Source organism: Sycon ciliatum, chromosome 5 (assembly GCF_964019385.1).
Source record: "Sycon ciliatum chromosome 5, ocSycCili1.1, whole genome shotgun sequence".
Taxonomy (NCBI): Eukaryota; Metazoa; Porifera; class Calcarea; order Leucosolenida; family Sycettidae; genus Sycon; species Sycon ciliatum.
The window spans coordinates 28,860,545-28,879,969 of NC_088647.1; the positions used below are offsets into that span (position 1 = coordinate 28,860,545).

Genomic DNA, 19,425 nt, shown 5'->3' on the forward strand with positions numbered 1-19,425 from the left:
CAGCTAGCCAGGCAAGCTAGCTGTCCACGATCCACGAGCTGTCCACGATCCATGACAGCTTCATTTTTATGCGGTACTGCACTGGGTAGATCTACTGGAGGATCGCTTTCCGAAATGCTTACGAACGGGGCGTTTTCGGCACGCGGCTGCGCCGTTTGCGGTACCGGTGGCCGATTGCGATCAAAACGTTCACCAACTGTTGAGGCGAGAGACAGCTAGCTCTTCATGTCTGCACCTGTACATTATTGTATTTGTAGACTGCAAACAGGGAGGTGAGAACGGGAATGCATACCCCAGTGCGGAACGCGACTAAACTTCAGTCTGTAGTCTACAGACTACACACACACACACACACACACACACATACACACACACACACACACACACACACACACACACACACACACACACACTCACATACACACACACACACACACACACACACACACACTCAATGCAGTGTACGTCTAACGCCATAACAAGGTGCTGAACACTCGCAGACACAGGTGCGAGAGCAAGACGATTGTGTGTTACACTATTATTATTATTACTGAAATGGCAGCGTTGAACTTTGAGACTCAGCTCCAAGAGATACTTGGTGTCCCAGACTCAATTTGGCTGGGATTCTTCCAAGTTGACCTGAACAAACCCGAGATAGGCCGTGGCTCGGATGCCACTGTGTATACAAGTGAGTTGGAGGGTCTCCCTGTTGCTGTGAAGGTCTTACATAGTATTTTACTCCAACAGGGCAATGTCGGGCGTGCAGCTCTTCTGCAGCGATTCGGCACTGAGTGCCTAGTCATGCGGCGACTGCAACATGAAAGAATTGTGCGACTGCTCGGGATCGGCATTGCTCCCAATCAATCTCCGTGTATAGTGGTAGAACTGATGGCCGGCTCGCTAGGTGATCGAATTGGAGTTGTTCCAAGAGAGCCATTCGCGCAAAGCCTTCAGTATCTTGTCGACACGGCGGAAGGTTTGCGCTTTCTTCACGGCAAGAACATTTTGCATCGCGATTTGAAACCCCACAACATCTTGATCACGGCAGGGAGAGCCAAGATAGCTGATGTAGGTTTGGCCCGCTCTCTTCACGGTGGTCAAGGTGCAGACTTGACAACTCTGACACGGTGCCCCGGTACGCCTTATTTTATGCCGCCAGAGAGCCTGCAAGTGGGCACAACATACGACGAGAAACTGGATGTGTTTTCTCTAGGAGTGGTGATGCTGTCGCTGCTTGTGGGACGACCGCCTTCCCCAACTGAAGCTACTGTTCTGCTGGAGAATGGAACGCGGAGATCAGTTCCGGAGGGTCGCCGACGCAAAGCAGATCTGGATCGACTGGGCTCGGATCACCCACTGCATTCTCTAATCGTGTCGTGTCTGCATGATGATCCTGGATCTAGACCAACATCGGCTGATGTTCACATGCACTTACTGCAGATCTCACTTCCCTCTATGGTAAGGATGTACTCACATGGTATTAGGCCACACTTTTTAATTTCTATGTTTCTCGTCACCTGAAAATCTAAAAACGTATGCGAGAGGTGGAAAAAAATATAAAATGACCGAAAAATAAAAAAAGTTTATTAGACCTGTGTTCACACTAAAATCCACCAATACACCATGCAAAATAGCATCCATAGTTAGCAAATAGTATGTGGTAGGAGCTTCTGTCACAATCTGAGCATGTGCAGCTAGATTGCGCACAAAAATGCCATCCTTGCATCATGTGTCGCGCAGGCCAGGCCACATTATGTACATGTGCATGAGTGCGCTGGTCCCCACATGCACAGTCAGTCAGGGGCGTCGGAAGGTAATTTAGTGTGGTACGGTCAGCCATCTGAAGTACAATTTACTCGTGGTATGGGGGAGGGGTGGCTGAGCCGGAAATATGGAAAATTAGAGCCCAAATCAGTGCATTTATTGATTCACAGGGTACTTGGGTCAAAATAATAGTGGTACGGTCAATACCGTAGTGAGCGTACCGTGTGCGACGCCCCTGTCAGTGCAGCACAGTTTTTTTTCTTTTTTTCTTCCAGACTCCTGAATCGTATGCGGGCGGGTGACGAGAAACATAGAAATAAAAACTTGTGGCCTTACATGACTTTGTACTCACTATGCTGTACTGTTAGCATACAGCCTAGCTGGGTATACATGCAATGTGTACATGTAAATGGGCAATACTGGCTGATGCATGCCTGAATGGTGCAACTACCAGAGCATACATTAGACCTGGCTTTGCCTATGCACACACTCACACAAGTACTCTAAAGGCGCGTTCGCCAAATTGTCTCTCTTTGACTTTTCCAGGAGATTCGTAATCCGGAAGAGGTGGCCTCTTCAGAAAAACAAACTCCTCGAAACTCCACAACATCATCCGATGGGAGGGGTGGATTAGTTCCGAAGAGTTTGGAATAGCCACGTCACGTAGTACGTGGAGATGGTCGATCTGATCCGACGTCCTCATCGCCAAGACAATTCGACTGAAAAACTCTAAAATGACAGAAACCGCTCTAATGGGACACTTCAACTAATCTCTTTTAAAATTTGTTCGAACAGTTAAATGAAGACAATTCGAATGCCCCCTAAGTCTTAGCTGGCTGTGCAGCATGACATTATATTACACATGATAAGGATCCTGATATTTCAGTGGAGGCGGTGCACCCTGTCTGGACTGTTACACTTCAACAAGGCAAAACACCGACGTGCGCAAAATGATTGTATTGAAAAACACAGGCCTCACAATCACATGCTGGCTGGTGACTGGCTGTTCCTATGACATCAGCCATGTGACGTGTACATGCATGTAGGAGTAGAGTGCATCTGCAGTATGCATAGTATAGCCCAGTGAAATTATGTAATCAACTGGTGGGTTGTTATAGATTTGCATAGGTCCCTTATCCAGAATGATAACATGAAAACATAAAGTAGTGGATCAGAGCCATAAGGGGTTGTCCGTAACAAAAATAAATAAAATCCGTCCTCATGCAAAAAGGGTTGGGTGGTCAGGAGTGCTGGCAGAATTTAATTTTTAGATTTTTCCGAGTCGAATTTTCATAAACTTTTTTTACTTAAGTGACTTTCATACAGTTGTTGCACTGGCTTTGCAGTGTACTGACTGTACTCGTAATGTCGCAAACACCAGTATGATGAACATGTAGTTGTAGGACGTGCATGGCCGTTGGTAGACCTACTAAAACAAAAAACAAACAAAAACCAGAAACAAAACAAACTAGTACAGTAGCTACTAGTACAATGTACCTGACACAGGTGCAGTCAGTGACCCTGGGGTCAGGAGTTCTTGTTTTCTAGCTGGGCATTGGGAAAAATCAAAATATTAATGGGACAAAATTGGGATGGGGTCGGTGGGTTAGAGACAATTTTGCACGAGGACGGATTTTTTTAGTTTTTCGATAATTACGGACGAGACTCCTAAATCCATAATAGCAGTGACCAGTTAGTACTACTCAATATACAGAGATTACTGCTCCACTTCGTCAATTTTGAATTCTTCCTTGCAAAATAATTGAATGCTCTCTTTCTGATTTGTGAAATTGTCTCGTTGTACTACACATCACGGGATTTTTGTGTTTTCTGTGATCCATAGGTAGAAATGCTTCAATTGGGTGCACGCAGAGCATAAGAATCCATAGTGTGTGTGTGTGTGTGTGTGTGTGTGTGTGTGTGTGTGTGTGTGTGTGTGTGTGTATGCGTATGCATGTATGTGTTTGTGTGTGTGAATATGTGTGCGTGTGTGCATGTGTGTGTTTGTGTGTGAATATGTCTGTGAGTGTGTATGTGTGTTTTTGTGGATGGTGTTATTTATTACGTGTTTGTCTAGTCCGCAGATCGCTATTTGAGTCAGTTTGCAGACATTCTGACCCAACTGCAAACGATTTCCACACAACAACAGGCAATCATCACCCGAGTGACAGCTGTGGAAGAGAAAGTGAACGGCATGGATGCATTGAGGGAGAGAGTTGCCAACATCGACACTAACCTCAGTGCTCACTCATCAACACTCGCTTCCATCAACTGCTCCATGGATTCACGCTCGGCTGCAGTGGATACACGCTTGGCTGCAGTGGATTCACGCTCGGCTGCAGTGGACTCACGCATTGCTGCGCTGGAATCACGTGCCTCCAGACCGTCGTCTAGTGCCAGTACTCAACGTCTGACGGCGACTACCTCACACAGCCGTGACCATGGTGACTCTATTCCCCAGTCCACTCCATCACCACGCAGTGCATCTTCTGCTACACCGCCGATGACGTCATCCAGCGCTTCCTCAGCTCCAACACAGGCTAGAGTGCCAAGACAAGGGTCAGCCTCAGATCAGACTACCTTGCCCAGAAACACGTTGTCAGCATCACCATCCGCAGCATCATCATCAGCAGCATCAGTAGTAGCTACATCTCCACCACAGAAGGTTGGTCTACTTTTGAAAGGCTTACTTTTACAAGTACAAGTTTATGCGACGGTGTATTAAATTTCTCCTACAGTCTGTTGCCCTGCATGACTGGGTGTATAGTGGTACGTGTATGACGTCATCATGCATTAGTTGAGTATAGTTTACATACACACAACACTGGTGTGTGTTCAAGTCAGAGTTTCACTATGCAGGGCAAAACCATGAGTATATATGACTAGTTATGCCACAAATGATAATAGTTTAGTCCTTTTCTTTGTTCGTTTTGCTGCCGACTCCATTGTTGTTGTCTCAATGTTGAGTTGTGGTCATCGTAGCGCTTGAAACTGCTTTGTCATGGACATTCCAGAGGATTGATAGAGCTGCCTATTCTGATCAATTTTTGTAGGGTTGTATAGTCAATAATGTGTTCCCTCACCTTAGGGTGATGTATATCCCATCATCCACTCCTTATACGAAACATGAGGCCAATGAAAATTTGGAATCAAAGTATGAAGTGTATGACCACCCAGCCAGGTTTGACATCACTACTTTCTCCCTCTATGGTCCTAGTGTTGATTGCTGTTGTTCTTACTGCTTCCCTGTATTGCAGCGTGATTACACACAGATCCGCAAATCAAGGTATTCATTCGGTAGCAAGGGCAGTGGGAGAGATCAGTTTGACAGGCCTTGGGGACTAGCAACCAACAAAGCTGGTGACCTGATCATCTGTGACTACAACAACCAGAGAATAAAGGTAACTGAACTCACAGTACATTGCTATCCGGCAAGCCCATTGTGTATGTAAATGTCACTCTGATAGATGACCTGCTCAGGAGGGTCTGTGTGTGCATTTGTAGAATTGAAAAAGAAGGATCCCAATTGGTCAGGTTGAAGATGCTCAAGACTGTCTGAAACAGTAGTAGACAATCCCTTGGATGAATTCTTCAACATTCTAAATTTTACGTTATTGCACCATCCAGTTAACCTGTACACCCAGTGAACACAAGAGCTGAGAAGTTGATATAAGCAGAATGTCATTTCTCTTCAGACGTGATCAGTTTTTCTAAACTATCAAACTGGAGAAAGGTGATCATTGTAAATCACAAAAGACTTTGAATACCTGTGACACCCCCACTCGTAAATATTTTCTTGGCCAAGCCATTCCAATTGCACATCACCACCTCAACGAGGACAATTCCATTGTTATATTGATATCTCAGACCCTGAAGGCAGCTGCCTTGCTCCAGCAGAGCCCATCAGTGGTGGTTGGTGATAGTGGGTGATCCGGGTGAAGGGATAATGTTATAATAGGGTAAAACAGACGCAATTGTGCACTTTCTACATCGAAGTGTGGCATGCTATAGGACACTGAGGCTTTATGTGATAACAGATAGTGCAAGTGTGCGTTACTGGGGCATGCTTTCAGGTCGTCTGCAGTACTAGAATTGGTACAAAATCAACAAACAAAGAGAGGTGCTACTAGTAGCCAATAGCCACTCATACATACGAGTGCTGAATGTCCAAACACTGCACACTTGTATTGTCACATCTGTTAAACCTTCGGTTATCACCTAACCCCTTTTTTTGCCAGGGCATGCCACACTAGAGAGAAAGTGTAAAATTGTGAAAGTTTTCGCCTATACAACATCAATCACTCATTGTATCTTAATCAACCATTATCAACAACCTCCACTGATGAGCTTTGTCACCATGTTGGACCAAAACGCTATCTGGAGGGTCTGAAATGTCAATATCTCAACTAAATTGTCCTGGCTGTGGTGGTGATGTGCACGTGGAATGGAGCGGCCGACAGCACATTGGGTGTGCATGTGTGACTGACATTTTTGGACGAGCTTTTCGCTAGATTCACACTATAGAACTGCAACCAAATGTTTACTACATGTATGTTTGGATCTGGGCTATGTATGGGTGCATGGTTGTGTTAACATTTGTAAATTGTATTCCTTTTTGTCAATACACTTAGATACATGGTGTTGATGGCCAGTTCAAGAAGATGGCTGGTCGGAACGGTACAAACTGTGGAGAGTTCAGTGGCCCAGCAGCCGTGCATGTAACAGATGATGAACGAGTGATCATTGCTGAGGCTGGCAACAGCCGACTACAGGTATAGTCTTGGTGTTCCAATCATGTTGTAAGGATTACATGTAAACAGTAGCCTCTTTTACGTGCAAATTTGATCAACAATGCAGTAAAGCCAGCTGCTCGGAAAAACAAAAGAGAAAACCTGCACGCGGGTGGGGGGGGGGGGCGTCCGTAAATTGATGTATTTACTTAGAGACGTCAAATAGGCGTTTCTTTCTTAACCCCCCGGAAAGAGCAGATAATACCACTCATAATAAACACCATACAGTACAGTCGACTCCACTTATAACGAACTCGCATATTAACGAATTTCGTGATATAGCGAACCCTTGTCCATGTCCCAGTTTGAAACCATACAAAATTTGACCCTTTATAGCGAAGTTACAGCAGCGTTTTCGTTTATAACGAACCAAATCTTGTAGGGCCGCATGTACATGTACGTGTAAAGCAAGTGCACCTGAGTCATACTGTCATGGTCTACATGTGCACCTGAACCTGAAACCAGGCCCAAGAATCCTGTTTCACACCTAGTACAAGTCTGCTGGTAGCTGCCTGTCACTGCATGGAAGCGCATGTTTCTGGGAGTACAGAGCATGGCTGTGTATGTGTCCCTGTCTACTCTGCCGTGCCGCGTGTAGTGCAGCGTAGTGCGTCTCAACGCCTACCTGTACTAGCTGTAGCAGTGCTACATCATGTACATGTACACACGCGGTATGGTATGCATGCACTCTGAAATGTATTTTTTAGAAACGCCTTGCAGGCGAACCCACCACAAACGCCTGTTAGACGTCTCTAAGTAAATACATGTGTTTACAGACGACCCCTGAGTAATCAACAACATACAATTACACATACATGGAAATTTTACACAAACTATGTTGTCATTGGATACCCACATTATAACCCATACAGAAGTAAATACCTCTTTGTAATACAATTTTATTGAAATGGTTTTCTTGCTGCAATGATGAGCACTTACTAACTAATGGCTCATGTTGCGAGCAAAACCTGTATTTGTTGGGCAGCACCACTGTTATTTCACACACACTCTCTCCTCTTCATACATTGGTCCACACACGTTAACACCCAAACACACACTTACACTAACATACACTCACACACGCTCAACCACCCACCCACAGAATACACACTGAAAAACCTGTGCACATACCTGCATACATCCATTCTCTCTCAAGTGTACACAGAACCACACACACTGCCAACTTATGACATTTCGTGGCCAAAGGCGATGAAAAGCTTATAGAGCAGATAACAGGTAGAAACCAGGATTGAGCTACATTGCAAGGAGATAGAATGTGTCGCGCCTCCAGACATGTGTGGCAAGCGAGATAGCGGAGTTTGAAGAAGAATCATCAACAGAACAATGAAGCAGACTATCGCCATTGTGCGGAGAAGCCCAATTCATGACCGTCGTAAAGCACAGCATTCTGCCATTAGCCGTCTCAGACCGACAGATTATGGGGATGTCCCTAGCCGAAGTTTGAGGTCATGAGCAGCTGCATCCCATCACCTGTTTTTTTTTACTTGGAGCACATCCAAACAAGTACATGTATTGGGCAGCTGTCCAAACAGGAGTTGATTGGAAATCTGGGAGGTTTGGCATTCTGGCAAGGTGACCTAGCCCCTCAGGGCAATGCTGGCCAAAACATGTTGAAATGCCTGGTTTCAAGGTCTGCTTTCAGCGGAGTCCAGCACTCAGTACTATACAGTAGGATGGAGGCTATACAGGAAAAGTTTAGATGTCATTTGGTGCACATGGACAGGTTTTGTGCACAAAAACACATCACAGTTCACAAAATGTATTGTGTCCTTCAACATTGCGCCGGCACAATTCTCTTTTAACGAGTAAACCGGTGTAGCAACAGAACCAAGGTAGAGAGGAATAGGGGCAAATCCTCTGTTGCCTTCCCTTTCACAAAAACAATGTTGCCGATGTCAGATGGTGTGATGTTCCTATCAGCCACAAGGACTTTTATCTTATCGACATTGATATTTAAGGCCAAAGAAACAGACACATCTGGCAACGTGTACAGCCCCCCCCCCCACAAAACACACACACACCTGAACACACATGCACACACACACACACACACACACACACACACACAAACACACACACACACACATCATTTACCATTTGACGCCCATCGCCGGAGGCGATGATAGCGATGCTACAGCAGAAGCCATAGCAGCTTGTGCTGAGTGGGGGGGGGGGGGGGGGACACACACACACACACACACACATGCGCGCGCACACACACACACCAGGGTCGGATCCAGGATTTTTCCAATGGGGGTTCAATTTTTTCCCACCCTACCCACAATGACGAAATGATGAGTCATTGATGACATACACAGGTATAAGAGGGTCACACGTTCGCGTTATCGGTACAGCACGACAGCCCACATGTACTGTATATTGCATCCTGTACTTGAATATGCCAGCTATACAAATGAAACTTCAGTACCCCTATTTTCAACACTCTGCAGCTAAAACAAACCATTGTTAAAGACACGCAGCACAAGGAAGAAATTTTCAATTTCTTTGCTGCAGAATAGGTGATTGGTACTTTCTCCAGTAGCTCGTCTGTAATGATTGTCCATAAATATTGTACTCCGAGCCGCCTGACGTTGACTCCACTGTACAGAAGGTTCCATATGGCAGGCTTCCTGCATCTTTCGTGTCTCAGTCATAATTGTCCCCAGTTCGGAGAAATTTTGATTATTGGATGATGGGACGGTGAATTTGAAGGTGATTTCCAAAGTTTCGCTCTTTGTTTTACCTGCGACACTAGTGGCTACACTTTTCTTTGGAGTGTCACCAAAATTCAATGGCAGCTGGTCTTGAGCCTGCCTCTTTAGACGCTTCGACGAACTCTAAGACAGCTCAAAAATCACGAGCCGCGACGACAATTACAGCACTGCACGGCCACTATTAAGAAACTAGTATTTGAAACTTACTTTTGAAGTTTCCGCAGCAGCTCAACAAATGCATGCACCTCTTTCTCCGAAGCGAACGCGTATCTGTATATTCAGTGCAGATTTACTTTACTTTGTATTATCTACGTTCTACACAACAAAGTACAATGTCATGTAGATCTACCAAGCTGCATAGCTAGCGGACCGCTCTGGCCTGGGCCGACTGGGCCATAGCATGGGGCGTGCACGTCACATGGGCATGGGTTAGTGGTCACACCCGAACTATTGTCGGAAAAAGCAGGGGGGTTCGTTCGAACCCCCGACCCCCCCCCCCCCCCCCGGATCCGCCCCTGCACACACACACACACACACACACACACACACACACACACACACACACACACACACACACACACACACACACACACACACCTGTCCTGTAGAGCCACTGCCACAGGGGTCACGTGGGCACCGGAGGGGCATCAGAGAGGAAGATGGAGCACGCAGGCTGATGACGCCGGAGATGGTGGGGCAGACGGAACCGGCGAGAACACACGCATACATGGCTGAACGAATTACGCTGCTGGGCAGTCGGGCGCGGGCCAGTCCTCGAGCACCGGTGACGACCGCGGCCTTGCACAGACCGAAAGCAGCACACACACACACACACACACACACACACACACACACACACACACACACACACACACACACACACACACACACACATGCACGCACGCACACACACACACACACACACACACACACACACACACACACACACACACACACACACACACACAAGTACGAGTATACTAGCCTTATACGAGTTTATTCCCGTAGCTATGCAGAAGACGTTACTTCAGTAACGTCTGGCGCTAGCCAGGGTCCACACAGCTTTAATTTGGTGTTTGTTTGTGTGTTTGTTTGTGTCACGCCTGGCGCTATCCGTATCTGACGGCAAAAAAGCATAGGATGTTATAAATTTTTCAATTCTCCTTTTTTTTCAGGCATATCCTGGGATTCCAACCCGCACTATCGCCCTACATGCATTCCCCCATACACTTCGCATTCATACCCATTCTTCCAAGTTGCTTTACGTTATTATCTTGCGTTTGAAAGCCCTATTTGAATATTGCGGGCAGCTGTATGTGGCCAGCTGTGTTTGATGGTACGGTACGGTACGGGAGACGGTTTCGTATTACCCTCGATCGTACCTGTCCCGTACCTATCCCCTACCGTACCGTGCGATCAAAGACGGCTGGCCACAATACATGTAGAGGATATAACCCGAGTCAGAGGGTTATACCGGCTGAATATAAATCCCGACTGCGATAGCAGGAGGGATTTATATGAGGGTACGGTATAACCCGACTACGAGGGTCATATCCTACTTATGCCAGGTACCCCTACGCATTTCCAGAACAACGAACCTATTTGGAGATCTCCTACATCATGCAGTACATGAACATCTTCTGATGGTTATCAGTTGTCAATTGAAAGAATGGTCGAGCAAGGTCAGAAGGAGATTCCTCCGTGGATGTTTGGCATAAGATTTCCTTTCAGTTCCAGTGCATATTGTAGCATCTTCATGATCTTGTCTTGAGTCGTGAGCGGTGCGGAAGTCGACTGAATTGCTGCGGTGCTGGAGTTTGTCGTTGAATCAAACTACCGTCACTAGTTAGATTACAGCTTGGACTCTTTGGGAGTAAGTGTTACTATAATTATGGTACAGTGCTGATTTTCACATGCGGCATCTCATAATCAGTTTTGCTTGCAAGTAGATGCATTTGCATACACTGTTTTGTATCACATTTCAATCCAATCTATTGTAGCTTTTTCCAATCGGGTTGAAGTACATGTACACTGGTATTATAAACTTATTTACGAAGAAGACAGTCCGTTGATGATCTTCAACTCTTCGAAGTACAATGTACATTGCTGACCCATTCGGGATACTTCGTGGTTATTCGACGTTCTTTATCCTCAGATTCAGTATAACAGAATACTCTGTAGACGAATTCCAGGTCATTCTTCTTTTCCATTGTGTACTGTTCCTTGTCAGTGTGCCGTTCTGTGTGGAGTGTACACGCGCATGTGGTGTCCGTTGTGTCTGTTTATGTATCGTCCGTGCGCTGGAGTACTGCCGCCGTACAAGTTCACTGCCTTTCAGGCATTGAACTTGTACGGTGGCAGTGCCCTAGCGTACGCACTGTGCACCGGGATTTATATTCTATATAAATCCCGCGCGGGATTTATACTGGCCAATATAACCATGGCTAGACGAGCGCTGATTGGCTGAAAACAGGCCCTCCGTACCGTACCATGGTATAAATTCAAATAGGGCTTTCAAATGCAAGATCACAATGTGAAATAACTTGGAAGAATTAGTATGTATGCGAAGTGTATCTGGGGATGCATGCAGGGCGCGCGATAGTGCGGGTTCGAATCCCAGGTTATGTCTAAAAAAAAAGGAATTTTTAAAGAATTTATAACATCCCTATGCTTTTTTTTGTCTAGGTCATCAAGGCAAAAAAGCATAGCGTAGGGCCCTGAGCTTCCAAGCTCTCTCGTTTTCTTCCACACTTTGTATCATCACCACCTCGTTTACTAGCCTTTTTACTTAGTTTTATCACATTCATCATCATCATCATCTTATTTATTCTCTTATGTGTATATTGTATCACCACGCGACTACTAAACCTTTGTATGTTTGCCGCTTACCCTTACTTAACCTTTGTATGTTCACCGCTTACCCTTACTTTGTATGTTCACCGCTTACCCTTACTTTGTATGTTCACCGCTTACCCTTACTTTGTATGTTCACCGCTTACCCTTACTTTGTATGTTCACCGCTTACCCTGACTTGTATGTTCACCGCTTACCCTTACTTGTATGTTCACCGCTTACCCTTACTTGTATGTTCACCGCTTACCCTGACTTGTATGTTCACCGCTTACCCTTACTTGTATGTTCACCGCTTACCCTTACTTTGTATGTTCACCGCTTACCCTTACAGTAACTTGTAAGTAGTTCCATAAAGTAGTAAAGTAGTTCCGTAAAGTCCACTGATGACTGCAGCAGAAAATTGGTTCTGGAATTACATGTACACACCCTTTTTAACTCTAAACGCGTTCACTTGCATGGTAATGTCTCTGGCACTAATACTGCTTATAGTGCTAATTATACTTTTGTCTCCTCGAAAACTGTACGAAGAATTTGACGAGGTTATTTGCCATTTCTAAATCATCTTGATTTCTCCTGTCCATCTCCATGCCCCCTCTGCAGATCACTGACAAGGACTTCTCCGAGTTCAGCACCATAGGAAGGCATGGATCAGGAATTGGCGAGTTCCACAGGCCAACTGGTGTTGTCCAAGTGAACCACAGCGCACTGGGCCAGTGCTTTGCTGTGACAGAGTACTATAACCATCGGGTTCAGGTAATAACCAGACAGTACACACTGTACATGTACAGTTGTATTGTGTAAAATCCCTCTCCTACCCACTAACAGTGTACTGTGGTATACATAAAGATAGAACTAGCCTATATCACTGTTCAGCATCAAGTTGTGGGACTGTTTTCAATCATGTAACAGAAGATCAAGTATATACTCTTAACACAGTACAATCCCAGTTGATAATTTTAGTGGAAGTCGATTGTAACATAATTATGCATTGGCAAGCGTGCATTTGTGTGTGTTGGGAGGGGGGGGGGAGTGCATGTTTGATGGGTATGTCAGCTAGTTCTGTCGGTGGGTACTCTAAAGCCAGATTGTGACTGCGTGTGTTGCCATCTACTATACATGTATTACAGTATTACGTTCACTGGGGGGGGGGGGGGGGAGGTGAGTGCTGTCAAACCCTTTTCTGCACCATGTCCTAAACCACTCACACATGTGTAGTGAGCCTATAAGTGGAATAATTTCCCGAAGTCCATCCAGAGTTTTAAATCGATTTCAGTATACGTTATGTGCCGTTGGATGGTTCGATAGCCAATCCATCATCTCAAGATGCCTTTGAATCCCTTGCTCTTCAAGCTTTGGAAATGAGCACGTAAAAGGACAAGCGCATCAGCATGCAGGTTGGGGGCATTGGTGTGACGTGGGTGAGTGGAGCCGTTTGAGTGTGGGTGGGCGGGTCCATTTGGCTGGCGTTTGTGTTTGGGGGCTTGAGGGTGGGTACACGATTGTTTGTGTGCATGTATGTGTGCGCGCCTGTGTGTGTGTGTGTGTGTGTGTGTGTGTGTGTGTGTGTGTGTGTGTGTGTGTGTGTGTGTGTGTGTGTGTGTGTGTGTGTGTGTGTGTGTGTCTGTGTGTGTGTTTCTGTGTGTGTGAGAGTGTGTGCGCGCGCGTGTGTGTATGTATGTGAAAGCATTTGTGTGTGTGCAGGTGTGTGTGTGTGTGTGTGTGTGTGTGTGCGTGTGTGTGTGTGTGTGTGTGTGTGTGTGTGTGTGTGTGTGCGTGCGTGAGCGTGTGTACGTATGAATATGCATGTGGGTTCCATTGGCATACCGGTACATCACTTCATGTTTGTGTTTTAGAAAGCTTCATAAAGCTCTGTCACAGCCCAACCACCAAATCTAGTTGTAAGTTGTCTGCAAAAGAATTACACATCTCACAGGTTTACACACACACACTTGAGAGTAATCAAAAGCGTTTCTGCTGTAACTCTGAGTTTCACGGTTTTAATCGATCATCAGACAACAACTCACAGGTGTATATTCTTCTATGTACACTGGTACTGTACAGGTTGTGCCATGCAGTGGTGAGACAGGATATGCGTTTGGAACAAAAGGTAGTGGTCAAGGCCAATTTCAATTTCCAAGAGGCATCACAGTGTACCACAACAGGTTGTTTATTGCTGACCAGGACAACCACCGCATCCAGGTATGTTATCATGTTAATCTGGCAACAACGTCAACAATGATGCATACGTCGAATACGACAACAACCGCAATGACAACGACGGCAACAACGAAGATGACGACAGAGACGACGACGACGACAACAACAACAACAACAACAACAACAACAACAACAACAACAACAACAACAACAACAACAACAACAACAACAACAACAACAGCAACAAACCAACAACGACGACGACGACGACAACGACAACAACAACAACAGCAACTACTACTACTAAAACTAGTACAGCAGCAGCAGCAGCAATGGAAGCAGTAGCAAGTTCAGCTTTATATATCGTTGTGACAGGTATTTATAGTTGGCTGTTCCAAACTTTGATGCTTACACTTCATTCTGATTGACTTGACACTTGACTGACTCAAGACTGTCGTCTAGAGACCATGATCAGCAAGTGGAAGGTTTGACTCAGAAAATCTGCAAAAAAGCGCCACCCTCTGCTATATGCAGTGTTCCGGGGAATTCACCCCTAGGGTTCCCAGTAAAAAGGCAATGCCTGTTGAGAGTTCCCTAGTAAAATATTAAATTCTACTACTACTACACCCTGTATCAGCTGAGCTTCAGAACGTTACGGTAATCTGTGCTCTGAGAGCACTGCAACATGTGTTGCTCTCTGGCAAGAGCCGAGATCCAAAGTTTGGAGTAGCCACCTTCTTCAATTATATCCACTGAAATTGCAACATCTATGAGTAGATCTGGAATTATATTGTTTCTTTTTGCATGTCTAGTGTGCATGAGACTTTACTGGTATTGACAACCCATCTATCGGAATATACACTGGACAGGGTCGGGCAGGAAAATATTCATCCAGTCAGAAATGAATTTGCACATCATGCAAGTGCTTGTTGGCCATGTTCGCCTGTTACTTGTCCTTTTCAGTGTAAGAGTGTATAGGCTGATGTGAAGTTAGACTCTTAAACATCATTTCTATACATCATGTCACAAACCAAACAGTGTCTGTGCTACAATAAATACATACATAGTAATCTTAATGTTGGTGCCAGGTCCATGTTTTACCTCAGGTTTTGAGTTTTTACAGTTGCACACCAGTAACCTTATCATCATTACAGTCATAATGATAGTAGCTATGCACTGTGTGTTGGAGTATTATTCTTACACTCCTGTTATATCTATACTCTTGCTGTCACCACAGTGGTGTGTGTGAATGTTTAACTTTTTTTATTCCTGCAAAAGGTGATGACCGTCGATGGAGAGTATATCACTTCGTTCGGCTCTCGGGGCAGCGCTTTCAGGTTTTTCACTTCGTTCGGGTCAAAGGGCAGCGCTTTTGGTCAGCTGCAGGCACCGGAACGTGTCACTACAGATACCTACGGCAATGTTCTAGTCGTAGATTATGGCAATGGACGTGTTATGGTAAGGGAGAGCTTGTTGTCGTGTTCTTCTTTCTAAATACCTACAGGCAGAGAGTAGTACCCAGTACATATACAACAGTGGAGCATGGTCAGTTTGTTGCTAGTCTGTGATTCATGGTCAGTACAATCATCAGACAACACTGATATGAACACAGAAAGTGATGTACACTGCATGCACAGAGTACAAGTAAAGCAAGAGTACATTAGCTCTTACAGTTCAAAAAACAAGGGTACATTCTACTCTTACACTACTTTCTTGTATAAAAGTGTGTCTCACATGTAAGCTTGCAATGAATACTAGTAGTAGCATGATTTGCAAAATGGTACCTCTGGCACATATGCTTTAGGGTTTACCTAGTGTCCATGCATACTCAGACTGTGTGGAGTGCTGAATGTCTGGAGAACAGAGCAAGGAATACAGTGGACACACATCAATGCTACAACCAAGTCTTGGATGTACTGTGGCTGTGTTCTTACTGTATGCTTGGCTTGCATGTTAACATTTAGAGAAATGCCTAATTTGATATACGTGCCATGTTGTGGTGGATTCTGTTTACGCCGATGTAAAAGGACGTTGTTTGAGGTAACGTTACTGAAACCCTGACCGAAATTGTCTCCATGTTGCTGGTTTGACGCATATTCATCTTTCAATGAATGTAAACATACTTCAGAAGTAGCAAAGTGGTTTACACACCTAGCAGTAATACATCCAAAGAGAAGCCGGTGTGCCTTATGCTACGATGGTCAAATCAACAGTAGTAAATGAGAAAGATGTATCTATTTGGTGCCAAACAATTCAAATTGTTCAGATGTGGCTTTTTAGTCCAGTGCGGCTAATACTCCAGTGCGGCTTATACTCTAGTGTGGCCTCTACTCCAGTGTGGCTTGTACTCCAGTGTGGCTTATACTCCAGTGTGGATTATACTCCAGTGTGGCTTGTACTCCAGTGTGGCTTATACTCCAGTGTGGCTTATACTCCAGTGTGGCTTATACCCCAGTGTGGCTTATACTCCAGTGTGGCTTATACTCCAGTGCGGCTTATACTCTAGTGTGGCCTCTACTCCAGTGTGGCTTATAGTCCAGTGCGGCTTATACTCCAGTGTGGCTTATACTCCAGTGCGGCTTATACTCCAGTGTGGCTTATACTCCAGTGTGGCTTATACTCCAGTGTGGCTTATACTCCAGTGTGGCTTATACTCCAGTGTGGCTTATACCCCAGTGTGGCTTATATTCCAGTGTGGCTTAACCATGCTAACCCATACCTTCCATGATACCATCATCCATACATGAATTGCGAATAAATTCATGGACCCGCCATACATCATCCATATAACATTCATACATCATCCATGCATCAGCCATGCATCACCATGCATCAACCATCTATAATACGTGTTATTCCTGTACACTCACCTGTGTTGTCCATGTTCTCTGCAGGTATATGCCGCAGAAACATACACACCACTGGCTGAGTTTGGAAAAGGAGAGCTGAACCAGCCGATGGGTGTCTGCGTGACAAGTGAGGGTTTAGTAGCTGTTTCCTGTCATGGAAACCACAAGATTTTTGTGTTTTGAAGGTTTCTTGTTAGACACCTGTCATCAGTCACCTGCTCACACTTTTGTATGCATCATAACATAAATGACCACAGCGTGACACAAACTGTTCTTGTATCCCATCCTACTCCCCTCCCCCTCCCTCCCCCCCAACACACGCACACACATAACCACAACCCCTTAGTTGTACATCCTTGATAATTTTCAGTTGTCTTTTCTACACTTCTCAGGGAGAATTTAGTTTTCCTCCACTCATCCGCCGCCTTGCTTGGTGACGTGTTCTATCTTACAGCAGTCTCACATGAACTGAACATATCTCACGCATGTTATACCACTGTACTTCGATTTCTTTAATGGATTAGGTAGATGCCGCAACAGTTATTCCACACCAGTTATTCTTAGGTAGCTTCTGGTTCCCGGTGTTTATTAACCCGGTTATCTCAGAAAAGAATGTTTGCAATTGCTAGAATACAAATCTGTCCAGTGGTGGATATATTTTTGCATTGGTCCCTTCTTCTTCATTTCAATCCTTGACTCTCCATCTGAGTTCATTATACATTATATGTAGGCTGTAATAGTTCTGATTTTTTTTAATTTTACTTGTTGGATTGTTTTCTCGCAGATTAATCATATGATTAGGATATCTATGCAACAGTTAGTTTGAATTGTTCACATCGACATCACGTTTTCCTTGTGCTGATTCTGTCCACTCACGTGGTTTGTGCAAATGGTACATGGTGCTTGTGTGTGTGTGTGTGTGTGTGTGCGCGTGTGTGCGTGCGCGTGTGTGCGTGCGCGCGTGTGCACACAGGCGTGCATGCGCGCGCATGCACCCCCGTCCGCGTGCGTGTATGTGCATGTGTGTGTGCATGTGTGTGTGTGTGCGTGTGTGTGTGTGTATGTGTGTGTGTTGATTGTGTTGACAACGTGCAAGGTACCAGTGTTTGTAATGTTTTCTTCCATTAAGGGGGCAGCCTACCCATAAATTTCATATGGCATTCAATTGACCGTAACTTTGGTGTTTCTCAATGGATTTGAGTGAAATTTTGACCACACACTCCTGCCACTATGCTGGCCCTCAGGACATGATTTACAAGTTCTTGCGCCTCACTGACAGGCTTTCCAGGCCGGAAAAACTCAAATTTCCCGCATAGTGCTGTAATGGGTAACCGAGTGGTAGGCGCGGTGATATCAACAACAATTACTTATATTTTACTTTCAGGTACACACCTGAGATATAATTATTAGTGAAAGAAGAACCGCAAAATAACTGACTTTCTCTCCGGTGCACACCTGGAGGTTGAATAGCTCGTTATTATCAAAATCTCTCATCTTCATCAAAACAGAAATGCGCAGCCGCTTTTATGCAGCAGACGCCGTACGCTTACATACGGAGATACACTAAATATACATCAGGCAAAGCTCCGTATTAGTTCCGTACTGCTTCCGTATTGGTCGGGCAGGGATACTACACCCTCCCTTCCTACAGATAATCAACCCCTCGTGATTTTCAAAAAAATTAGTGAGGAGTTACGAACAACAGCGTCAACCGGAAGATGGCAAATTATATCGGAAATGATAACGTTTAGAGTAGATAGAAGAAATGAACTGATAACAAAATTTAAAATAGAAGTAAAAGCACACCAGGTTCACACGATCTCACGGGGTCAAAAGGGAAAGAACTGTCCTCCAAATAGGACCTGAAACCACAGCACTCTTGCTGCACTATGCTGGCACAACCCGCCAGGAACATCGCAGTTCAAAAACCGAACTGAATACACTATAACGATAAGGGGCGTTGTCACACACATTGTCCCACGTTAGCTGGGTAAGCCGTGGCTCACCATGATCAGACGCCTACCAAACTAAACTGGATTCACACACTCGCATAAAGGAAGACTGAAGAGAACAGGGAGACTGAAGGAAGACAGGAAAGAAAATGCCATACCTGGAATCAGCGTTAGTAACCACGGCGGCGGCTGGAGCTATGGCCAGTATTGGCGGAGGGCGAGCCAGGTTTTATCTTTATCTTGGTTGAGCCGGTCACTCAGAGCGGCTAGCTCGGCGTCAGACAGATCACTCCCTCCTCGTCTTGAATCATGGTCTTCACATTGT

At 45.1% G+C, this 19,425-nt stretch overlaps 1 protein-coding gene across 1 annotated transcript in view; it reads left to right on the forward strand.

Moving 5' to 3' along the window:
• The first annotated feature begins 506 nt into the window (after positions 1-506).
• The window catches only part of LOC135818259 (uncharacterized), a 202,863-nt gene continuing 183,944 nt past the window's right edge, over positions 507-19,425 (forward strand). The window contains exons 1-3 of the mRNA XM_065331615.1: positions 507-1,458; positions 3,842-4,429; positions 5,022-5,165. Coding sequence (XP_065187687.1) covers positions 556-1,458; positions 3,842-4,429; positions 5,022-5,165 — 1,635 coding nt within the window. The 5' untranslated portion in view covers positions 507-555. The remainder of the gene's footprint in view (positions 1,459-3,841; positions 4,430-5,021; positions 5,166-19,425) is intronic.